The sequence below is a fragment of the Ascidiella aspersa genome, chromosome 2 (assembly GCF_963924565.1).
Source record: "Ascidiella aspersa chromosome 2, kaAscAspe10.2, whole genome shotgun sequence".
In the NCBI taxonomy this organism is placed as follows: Eukaryota; Metazoa; Chordata; class Ascidiacea; order Phlebobranchia; family Ascidiidae; genus Ascidiella; species Ascidiella aspersa.
The window spans coordinates 2,212,372-2,224,795 of record NC_139448.1 but is presented as its reverse complement, the minus strand read 5'-3'; the positions used below and the strand labels follow the sequence as shown (position 1 = coordinate 2,224,795).

The window sequence follows — 12,424 nt, the reverse complement described above, 5'->3', positions numbered from 1 at the left end:
AATAATGTCAGACATGACGTCACTACATTACGTCATAGCAGGACATTATTAAACTTACATTAAGAAATCTGTCTACATGCAACTGAAATTTTAGTCGAAATTCATTCCAGGAGATTGTAGTGAAGCAATTGGCCGCAAATGAAAAGGAGGTGAAGTAAAAGAACATTGCTTTTTTCCGAACGCGGTAGAATATTTTTTTTTATTCATAAAAATTACACAAAGCCGAAAGCACAGTTAAATATGAAACAGCTTTAAGGCTTTTACGATTAGCAAACTCGATTAAACACAAAACACATTTACATGCATTTCTATCAAACAAACAATAATAAACCAGGATAACGTTTTCACTCTGACAACACAAACTAGCTATTGGCTGAACAGAACAATAACAAAACATCGTGTCGAATGATGTAACTATTATGTTGGTGGTAACTATTAGGCCTAATTCCTTCTTTCTTTGCAAGATAACTGGTGTAGATAAAAGGGCGCTGGTCTAGAATCCTGCCACGCTTTCGTCCGGGGGTTTTATTGCTAACATAATTTGGGTTTGAGTGCGAGTTTTGGGTTTATGTGGGTCAAGTATTAATATTATATTTATTCTCTCATTTTTAATTAATCTTGCAATTTTAATTTCGACAAATAGTTTCGTTACTGTAAAAAAAGTGGTAGGATTCTAGACCAGCGCCGACAAATTTTTGCAAGCCTCTCCTTTGTAAATTTGAATATCTAATGCCTTTTAAATGTGTAGGCATCGCCCAGACGTCTGCGCACGATAAGCACGACTCAAATTACGTGACATATTCTGGCAGAGTTTAGCTGACCTAACTTTACACTGTTTTTCCGAAAACAATACATTTGTAGAACCAGCCAACACGATTTTAATCGCTGTCATTTCTGTACTGCCTTGTCGGGTTTCACCAACGCCTATCTATAATATAGATAGGCTTGTAATATACAACAAAACACCTTAGCACTCTGACAAACTTGCACGAAATAGTCTCAATTTATTATCAGAAAACAGGCTCTTACAAATTTTGCTCTTACCATCTACAAAGCACCTCAACTATAAACATAACCTACATTAGCTCTTAGTCTACAATATAGACACAAAATGGAATCAAAACACTCATATCCTGGTTAAGTTGTGACATTCAAGTTATACTGTAAGGCGTGATGCGTTTTAAAACTATTATGTTGATTTGTTACAAAAGCCCGTAACAGTTTTTGATTAATTCTAGTTTTACAAATTACAATATATAATTTTTCAGCGTAATCTGTGGATGTGCCACAGTTTGGTACAAATTTTGGTGCTGGTCTAGAATCCTACCAAAACGTTAAAATGATTATTAAGCAATGCATAATATGTGGGTTAGGGTGTCGGTTAGTGTTTGGGTGTGGGTAGGTCAAGTAATATTGTTTAACACTATTACTGGACTCACCCAAACCCAAACGCTAACCGGCACCCTAACCCAAATAATGTTCGTTGTGGTAGGATTCTAGACGAGCGCCCAAATTTTACCTTGTTAGTTGTTAATCAAATCAACACACTTATTATTGACCTATAGCTATTCGCTGTTAATCTCAAACTATGTCCTAATAACTGGCGCCAAAAGAATGAAGCTGATACGCCGCGACATCAGCAAGGATTCTTCGGGTCAAGTGACCTTAATAGCAGAGGATGGAGAGGATATGTGGCACACTTACAACCTGCTGCAGACTGGAGACAGCCTGCGTGCCTCTACTTTACGAAAAGTCCAGGTGCGGTCTCGATTACAATCCATGTTACTTTTTGCCATGAGCTCTGGTGTCTTTCCAGATTGATTTTTTATATGTGTGAACAGTTCTAATTTGTACCGAAATTTCTAGAACTGTGACTTTAACAACAATCTCTGTCAGCAATAGGTGATCATGATCTAAATAACTTTGAAAATAAGCAATTGTTTTAACTGTCAAATAATGCATCAAATTAAACTTTAAAATACCTTTTGTAAAACAAAAACAAAATTTTTAAGGAGTTACAACCAAACCAATACCCCTATACAGAAATACATTGATTTATAGAGTTTTGTAAACACAGGAAAATCTAGCTTTAGATGTACTTATGTTAATTAAAAAAATTAATAAGATTTTCAGATTATTTGTGTTACTCTCCAGCTGTATTGTGTGTTACACATCGCGCTGTACCCCTCATTTAAAGAAAGCAAAACTCACTGGATGCTTAAATCCTGTAAATTGTGTTTATTTTTAGGTCGAATCGAACACCGGTAGCGTGGGAAGTAACAGAGTGCGGACAACCCTAACCATCGCCGTTGAAACAATCGACTTCGACTCGCAAGGTTGCTGCCTTCATGTAAAGGGACGTAACATCCAGGAAAACCAGTATGTTAAGATGGGGGCTTACCACACGCTGGACCTCGAACCCAACCGCAAGTTTGTACTGGCCAAAAAATGCTGGGACAGTGTCCACCTGGATCGGATCAATGTGGCCTGCGATCCGTCCCAAAACGCCGATGTGGCTGCTGTCATAATGCAGGAGGGCCTGGCCCATATTTGCCTTGTCTTGGCTAGCATGACCTTGGTACGTGCCAAGGTCGAAGTGCAGATACCACGGAAACGAAGAGGCAACGTTACACAGCATGATAAAGGCGTTGAAAAGTTCTATGAGTCGGTAATGCAAGCTGTAATTCGTCACGTTAACTTTGACGTCGTAAAGTGTGTTCTTGTAGCAAGCCCTGGGTTTGTGAAAGACCAGTTTTACGATTTCATGTTCGCGAGGGCCGTGAAGACCGACAACAAAGCTCTGCTTGAGAACAAGTCAAAGTTTCTGTGCGTCCATTCTTCCACAGGTTACAAACACTCACTAAAAGAAGCACTGACTGATCCTGCAGTGGCTGCGAGGCTTTCCGACACAAAAGCCGCCGCTGAGATTAAGGCGTTACAGGACTTCTACAAAACCCTGCAGCATGAACCGGATAAAGCTTGCTACGGAATGCGACAGCTTGAGAAGGCAAAGGATGCCGATTCTATTGACACTTTGCTCATCACGGATGGCTTGTTAAGATCACAAGATATTGCTTTGCGTAAAAAGCTGGTTGCGATAGTGGACAGTGTAAGGGACAGTGGTGGTGTGGTGAGGGTTTTTTCATCAATGCACATCAGTGGTGAACAGTTGGGACAACTGACCGGTGTTGCGGCTATTTTACGTTTTCCAGTCCCCGGAATGAGTGACTCTGAAAGTTCAGATGAGGACTGATGTAGTTTCTGTGTTAGCTATTTAAAAAGTTGACAAAATTTATTCATGACAAATCTCTTTGGGGGAAATTTAGTTTAGGTATTCTCAACCACTGATTAAGAAGTTTTGTTCTTATTAATTATTACCATTGAGTCAAAAGTACTATTGTCATTTATCTACCATTTTAAAGTAATGTGCAGAGTTTTTTTTTTAATTTATAGAAAATTTATTTTCACTATCTTTTTAATCTAAAAGCCATCATTTTTTAGCCTCACAAAAGTTAAAATTAGGATAAATACTTTGGATGTAAAATGTACTTCTTACTGCCATTGTAATTTTGTTGCTCCTTAGGTAATCAGTATATCTATGCGATTAATGGAAATAAAAACTATAATATTTGTGATAAGTCCTGGGTACGATGTTTAAACTTATTTGTCCATCACAATATACATGCTTGCAACCTTTCACTTTTTAAAAAATTACAGAAGAAAAAATTGCTGGAGTGTTCTATTTGCGGGAGCACTGGTACCTTAGCTGAATGAAGGTAGTGAAAAAGATAAGAAAACATTATACTGAGCACTAGTTATTCAAGTCCAAAACCTGTTATAGAAAAATAAATTTCTTACTTATCTGCTACGATGATAATGAAATGTGAATCCAAAATATTCATTTCTATATGATGCTACAAGATTATTTACTATCTACTTTATTTATGTTATTTATTGCCTTTGAATTATCCCAATTGGGATAGGTTAGCTTTTTTGTGTCAAAGTTTCATTTGTCTAGTTCTCAAATATCTGCATATGTAAGAACACAGAAAACATTGTTTAAAACAGAGTGTTCATTAGATGTTTATTGAACTTAAATCCAATGGTTCACATAAAAAAGTTCATTTTGAATTTTTATTTTGTGATAAAGTGTTGGCAGTAGACTATCGGTGATTTTGTGGGTATTTTTATTTTATTGTATTCAATGTTAGCTTTAATTTATTGTCAAGTTTTGTGGCACACAAAAAAACACTCTCAAGATATTAAAACTAATTTAGTCAGCTGTTCTTTTGTTTATGTAACTGTGTGTGCGCATAAGCGCTAGGTAATTCGTGTTGATTTGTAGGAAATCTCGGTGTCTTTTGGATGATGTTAATAAATTTGTTCAACATTTACTTGTGAATTGCAATCATCTGAAACTAATAGTAGTCACTACTCTAGGACTAGACAGATGTCCAATACTTAGTATTTCATTCCGCTACCCGATATTTTGGGCAAAAATATTGCCAATCTAATACCAAATAACGTCATTACTATGGTTAAACAAGCAAAATTAATCGAATTTAACCTGCAAATGTGTTGTTTATTGAGTTCTCTAAACGATTTTTTTAGAGCAGTGGTTCTTAACCAGGGTTCGATCGAACCCTTGGGGTTCGACGCAGCTGTTTCAAGGGTGCTGCGATAACGTCCTCTGAAATATAAATGCTGTCAATGCGCCAAGTGTCATCTAACGTTATAAATTGAACGTTTGGTCAATTTAACCTATATAAATGTAAGTATATAATTTGAATATGTCCAGTTTCAGCTGTATAGGAGGAAGAAACGAATACTGAGCGAAAATTTGGGGTTCGACGAACACTTGCAGAATAACATAGAGGTTTGACAGGTTACAAAGGTTAATAACCACTGCTTTAGAGTTTAGATATATCTTTTGAAGTAGAGACGTAGAGTTTATTGTAAATTACAACTGAAATACTTGTATTAATTTGGTATTAGATCGGGCGTTACCACCCTTGTATCGGACGAATATCGATACCAACATTTGTCATCGGGTATCGGCTCCGACATCCCTGGTAGTTACTAACAGTTAATTGATACCTTGGCATTGGGCTGAACCCAAGTAGCACTGAAAGTACGTTTCAAAACAGAAAGCAAGAGACGATTGCCCTCTTCAAAACAACTTCAGTCTGTCAGATGTTGTCTTAACCGCACTTGAACAATTAGTCTCCTCATTGCTAAATCATATTTGAACAAAGTGACTTAAGCATAACAAAATTGAAGCCAAATTTGAAGCGTTTAGCCAACAATATTTTCCCCTATGTGTTGATAAAAGTATGCTTCAACAAGTAGTCTACTATTGTTTAACTATATTACGTTAGCTCAGTGGTTCTCAACCTGTGGTACGCGTACCATGGTACACGAAGTCATTTTGGGTGGTACGCTGTACGCAGTATGTTTTTAAGTAAAATTACAGTTTTACCAAAAGGTTAAGCACTTTTTTTATTGTAATAAACTATACACTCATCGAAATGATTGTATAGTTCAATATTTTATGCTTCTTTAACGATTGGAATATCTTTCCGGAACATCTATGCAAATTTATTTTATGACATCATAGCAAAACAACAAAGAATCACAGAACTTGACTAGTATCTTGCAAGTTAAAAAAGGGAAACTTTTTTGAGAGTAGTGGGCCGCATTTGTTTTTTCCGGCCTAACTATAATTAGCTAATCCACACCTGTTAATAATCCTTTTGAGTTTTTCGACAATTTGTTGGTACGCAACAAGATCACGGAAGCTCGATGTGCTACGCAATGAAAAAAAGGTAGAGAACCATTGCGTTAAAGCAACCTATTCAAAAGTAAATTGAAGGCAAATACGAAGTCATAGTAAGAATATTAAAGCTCATACAAAAGTAGGTAGAATCTTAAACGTTGCGAAAGCAATTAAGTAAACCACCTTGTGTTATGTCTAGTCTTTGACACAGAACTAGGCAGCGGAACACTATAGTATTAATACTTAATGGAAGCCGAAAGGGTTGTAATTTCTCTGCTTTGTCACTCTCGCATTTTGCAAGCCTATCGATTGGGGTTTTCAAAAGTGGACTGACTTTAACCTCTCCTGAAGCACTTAAGGGCAGCTGAGGCTGGCTCTTCACTTGACAGCGACAAAACAGCTCGCTTCGCCCAGCAATAATAGTTGCCCTCTACTCTCGACAGTCAAGTCGAAGCAACTATTTGCGGCCGATTCGTTCGCCAGAGCTTAGCTGAATTGCGGCACAGATAATTTGGCTGGAAAATTGTTGGCTGATTCGCGAATAGAGCGCGAAATAAATGGATTGAGATTGTAGTTTAGACGCAGAATGAATATTAAAGCCAATTCAGAAGTAGGTGGCATTTTGAACGTTTCGAATAACTCTTAAGATAATGGCTGGATGTTGTAGTTAGACGTAGAACGAATATGCAAGCCCATGTAGAAGTAGGTTGCATTTTGAAAACGTTTCCAATAAGTCCTTATGTATTTCCAACATCTAATTAAGATTGTTCGTGATGCTAGAACAGGGGTCAACAAACCTTTTTTCAGAAAAAGCTGGTTAATTGTAAAAACTAAAGATTGCTTAAATGACTCGATTAAACAAAGGTAACATTAAAAAATATTCCACACAATACGTATAGTGAGCTTCATAAAATTGTAGTTTAGGGTAAAATTAATATTCGCATTCGACTGACATCTCCGTTTTGAACAATTATGAACCGTGTTTTCTAAAATATGCCGAGGCAAAAGAATTAACCCAGTTGGTTTAGTGACACCTAGAGGTAGTTTAGTGCGTTCTCAACCTTTCCTGGTCGCCTTCCACCTACTGTATGGTGACTTTTTACTTACGCTTCGTACCACATCGTTTCAAAAGCAGCAAACCTGTTCAAATTTACTAAATAAATACCTTAGATGTAAACTTTAAACCAGTGGCTCTCAATCTGTGTACTTCTAGTGAAATTGAGAAAGTCTAGTGTAAAAGACAGCAATGTGACGACCCAAGTCAATGACCGGACTTAAGTGCAATTAGCAACTGTTTTTAAATTACTTAGACTGGGAATTGACTTGTTCTTTTTCAAAAATAACTGGACTGGGACTAAACTTTTACATCGTAGATTGATTTATATTTTATTTTTTTTACCGTTTTAATGCATCTTACGCCAGCAAATCACACGGTAAAGGGTTAACACATTAAGGCACAAACGCATGGAAACAAGTTAAAAGTCCAGCCGCACCATGGTGACATGTTTAGAGATGTTGAAACAAAGCAAACGTTACAACATCTACCCGCCCTCTCTAGCTCCATCTTGCGGGCAACGAAGATGCACCAACAGTGAAATGAATCCTTATTTGGTTTCACTCAAGGGAGGAAAGCAAGGTAAAGTAATATAAAATAAAATTTATACAATGTTGCACTACAAGTGTGTTCATTTGAATTCACATTTATCTTTTCCGAAACCTTTTTTGACGGAAAGTTGACTGAAAGTATGAGTTGATGATTAAGTTTTGTATTTTTTCATTCTTTGATGTATTTGCCAGGGATGTCCGATACTTAACATTTTGTTCCGATACCCGATATTTTAGACGAAAACTATCTCGATCCGATACCAAATGACGTCATAACTATACGGTCAAACGTGCGAAACAGAAGATATGAAAATCATAATGACATTTTTCCAGGTTATAACTGTTATGAGGCTAAATTGACTATAGCTTTAAGAAGTTAAGTCGTTAATTTTTTAATCAATTTAATTTTAAAGTATAACCCCTGCTTTGGATCACAAATTAATATTATTACATTAATTTAGTATCGCACAGATAGCACGGGAAACAATCACTTAGCATCGCGTATCGGCTCCGATCCGATATTAACAAAGTAATTTGTTTTTAAACTTGGCATACCGTTAACTAAGAGAAATGTACGAGTAACAAAAATACAAATATTTCTTTGATATTTTAAAACTCTGAGCAAACCTCACAAACCTCACTACACTTTTCCCAAAATAATTCAGCTAAAGAAAAAAATATTTTTGCGTTGGCGCCCACCAAATCACTATTGAAAAAAGAGTTTCTGCAGACCTTGACCCCACAGCTTCTGATGTTAAACTCCCAAGATATTTAAAAACTTCCCATCTTCCAACAGATCTCACTCATCCTCTCCTTTCCTCCGGGACCCCTCGTTACCTTAGCAACCGCTTCCACCGCCTGAGCCTCCACTCCAGCATCCCGACGCCGGGGGAGCGGAACCTGAGGCGCCAGTGGCAGCGGAACAGTGCCCGGTTCACCAGGGACGAGCACCCGATCAAGATAACACGCAGTAAACAAACTGAGGTCAGTGTGGGCGTCCGATATCGATTATCCCTTATGCCAAGTGCTAGTATCGCTACTCGTCCGATAATAGGGTGGTGTCGATGACCTTAAGGCAGAGGCCCGTACGAAAAATTATAAGTCACTTCATAACATTTTTTTATAGTCCTTGAAAACTTTAATGATGCTTAAAATTACAAAACTTACAGCAAAGTTACTAAAACATTTACAATAAATCTAACTAAGCAAAGTTCCGTAAGTGAGTGAGGAAAACGTAGTGATATTTATTTCTTCCCATGCGTAAGATGTGGCTATTTGTAGTTAATCAAGTAGTTGACTTTATATATATATATTGCTACAATTTTTATTCAGGTGAGCAACATCTACGAGCTCAATCCTCCACGTGTAGAAGAGCGAGGTCTGGCAAGTTGCCCCCAAGCCCGGTGCTCCACGCGACACGTAAGCAGTGACGTCATACACGAATATGGCACGACTCCTACACTGTTTTTCAGTTCCAGTTAATTCGGCAACACTGTTGTTTTTCAATTTTAAGTTGTGAGACTTTTTAACTCAAAATGGTTAATTTTAACAATTAGGATTGGATTACTTTTGTCTGGAATTTTCCACTATTTTTCCACTTTAACTAATTTTATGCAAGTTGAATTCATTTGTCCCCCACCAAGCCACACAACTTTTATGGGCTACTAACCGAATATTTTTTAACAAAGTTGTGGTAGTTTACTAGTTGGCAAATTTTTCGATTGAGTTAAAGGTTGTTGTGAAGCCTAACTGAATTTGTTTCCGAGAACTATGTACATAAAATAACAAAAGACACTTTAGGGGCTTCACCGTCAATTTTTTTTTGTAGGCACAACTTAAAACGCATGGCTAACTTACTTTGGAGCATAATGGTTTGAAGTTGTAGTTAGACGTAATAAGAATATCAAAGCCCCAAAAATGATACCTACATTGTAGGAACTTTGATATTCTTATTACGCCAAACTTACTGATTGAGGTAATTATTTCTATTACAAAGTTTTACACTTTTCACAGTGAAGTTTTTCTGGTAGACACAACTTAAAACTTAATGGTCAACTTACTGATTGAGGTTATTAATTCTGTTACAAAGTTTAACACTGTTTAGTCGCAACTTCGCTTCGTTCGATTGTCAAGCAAATCGCCTCATCCCCAAGTGAAAAAAATCGATTCTACAGCGCCACCAAGGGGCAAAACAGTGAACTTGACGATGTATGAAACGCCCTCTGCGCCTTCGAACAGCCCCAGGAACTCTGCCACTAAAGTAGAAGCAAAAAAGGGCAACTTTTCGCAAAATATAGCCTTGAGAAACCGACAGGCCATGGGGAGACCCAAGACCGCCCAGGCGGGCTCCCGGGGTGAACCGGGGAATTCCCGGGAACACTCAGCCACCATTTTGAAGCGTTCCGGTCTGGTGAACCCGCGGATGGCCACTTGTGGCGTTGAAGGCTTTCGGTCTACGTCGCGGGAACCGGAAATGACGACAGAGACCAACGCGCGAGCTGCACCGCGCACCGCTCATCCGATAAGACGGTTTTATCGGATGCTACGTCTGGTGAGTTGGTTTAGTTGTCAAAAAATAAGTATATTTCTGTGGTTTTTAATTTATATTTAGTTTATTTCAAAGCTAAAATTACATCACGATTTTTTTTTTGCATGAATAATATTATGTAATGAGATTGTCAAACTATTATAAATGAAAAAACAGCTCCTCTGGCAGTTGTAATTAGTATTGTCACACTATTCTATCGTTAGCATATAGGTAGAGCCTTAACCTTGTCTTCAATCATATCTGGCTGTAATACTATATTTTTAAATTTTAAGAAAGCGGCGAAATTGTAGCCTGCCTAAACCTTTTAACATCTTTCCTTTTTTTTTGATCTTTTTCTTTTGTTTACTGTGGTTAAACCTTTTCACACGATTCTTTAAGTTGAACATTCCATATTTGTAGCCCAGTCAGGTTTTTGCATTCCTTGTCGAGCTTTTCGGCTACTTACATTGCCGCATACCACATTTGTTTGTAGCCCAGCCAACACGCAATAAAAGCGGCGAACCAGATGGGAGTCAAGATGAGTGATTCAGCGGGAACTCCGACCAACAAGTAAGTTTAAACCAGTGGTTGGCAAACTGCTGCCGCGGCCCAAATGTGGACTTTTGAGCAATTTTCAGTGGACCGCGAGCTACTTTTTAATATTTTAGTTTTGCCACCAAGTAGTGGACCGCGTGATAACAATACATTCACTGTAGGTACTGTATTTTAAAAGTTGTGTGTCTCAGAGATTTTTTTACTTTTGCTTATTGTTGCATCATAGGGCCAAGTACAACGTGCTATGCACCAAACTGCGTGGTCAACGATTGACTGTTAACGATTGTAAACAATCAGAGTTTGAATCCGGACAAATTTACCGATTCTGTCGAGTCCCTAGTCCAACTCCGACTATGTAGCCCTGGTTACTGTTACTGTTAACGATTAAGCGTGTTATCGGGAAGTAAACTGTCTTTAAAACTTATTTTTCAGATCGCACCAAACTCAATCCTTCACCTCCACACACGGCGTATCCGACTGTTGCAACGCCACCATCGAAAACACTTCTTTTTCCTGGTTTAAAAAGCCCAAAGGCAACCCAACTGACCCCTATACTGGTCGAGGTTACGCCTCACTGGATTCAAGCATTTTGCAGTATCACAGTTCGGACCCGGTTCTGAACTGGCGGATTCTTACGTGGCTGGAAAGAGTCACCAGCAACCCGAAAATCTACTATGGGTTTGAAACCGATATGACTGACTTGGATAATTTTGATGAAGACTGAAACTGCTTGAGTATTGGAAACTTAAGTCAATGAAGGGAATCAAGTGCACTTATATTGTTTTTTTATCGTTAACTTTTTACTGCATTTGGCCGAAATTACCGAATCGGTCAAGTATTGTTATATTTTTTTCTTTTCTTTTTCTGTACATTTAAAACTATTTTTGACATAGTTTTCTGTTTTTGTATAGGGATATTTAATTTTTATCTAACATTAGATAAATATACCGACTTGAAATATTTACTTGGTAAAATGTTATATTTAAAAAAAAATATTCTAATCGTTATTTAGAAACTAGCATGGCAAAGACCTTATTTAAAAATGTTTTTTTACTTGATGTTTTTGCGTCACACAAGTTAGTTTAAAATTTTCCAATAAAAACGTTGTTTTTTTACGTTGTCATTATAGTGTTGTTATTAAGTGCGATTTCTGAAAATGCTTGACTTAGCTGATTCATGAGGATATAAGGAAAATCCTCAGTGATGCAAACAAGTCATCTTGAAATGACTTAAGTCCCAAAGTCAAGTCTTTTTGAATAAATAACAAGTCAAGTCCCTGTACAAGTCATCGCTTGCCCAAGTCAAGTCCCAGTCAAGTCATAATTAGAGCAAGTCATGTCCTTGTTATAAAATAAAACGTTAGCTAATAAACGGTTCGATTGTAAGCAATAACTTCAATAAAATATGCCATAAACGTAGCGCAGGCCTATATAGCAATCAAATTGTTTAACGTGCAAAAATTAAGATAAATAATGCAATTTCACTTCATTTTAACCAAAGTCATTTGTCCAAATAACTTAAATCAAGTCAAGCCAGAGGCGTAGCTAGGGGAGGGCGGTGGGGTACATATGTCCCTGGGCGCCAAAATGAGGCTTACAAATGCCAAAATAAGGCAGCTGCTTCTTTAAATACAATGTTCTATTAAAATTTGAATTGTTTTTTTCTGTACAAAGTAAGGTATATTATGTTAATGTAATGGAAAATGTGATTAAACATGGAAAATGGGGCGCCAATTTTATAGTTTGTCCCCGAGCGCAAAATATCCTGGCTACGCATCTGAGTCAAGCCATTTGGAAAATGTGACTTAAGCCACGTAAGCCATTAAAACACTGGCAAATGCTAAATAAAAAAAAAATGTTATGCTACTTGAAAAAGAAATATTACGCTACACAAATGACAATATTTTTAATTTGCGCTGTCAAATCGACCGCCTATGATTTAGCGGTTTTCAAACTCTTCTA

The 12,424-nt window shown here is 37.3% G+C and overlaps 1 protein-coding gene across 1 annotated transcript; it reads left to right on the top strand.

Moving 5' to 3' along the window:
* Positions 1–1,492: 1,492 nt before the first annotated feature.
* LOC146163109 (protein pelota homolog) lies at positions 1,493–4,388 on the top strand. Its single transcript, XM_083381862.1, has 2 exons — positions 1,493–1,758; positions 2,249–4,388. The coding sequence occupies exons 1-2, from the start codon at positions 1,615–1,617 to the stop codon at positions 3,251–3,253; spliced, it is 1,149 nt and encodes a 382-aa protein (XP_083237988.1). The 5' UTR covers positions 1,493–1,614; the 3' UTR covers positions 3,254–4,388.
* Positions 4,389–12,424: the final 8,036 nt, after the last annotated feature.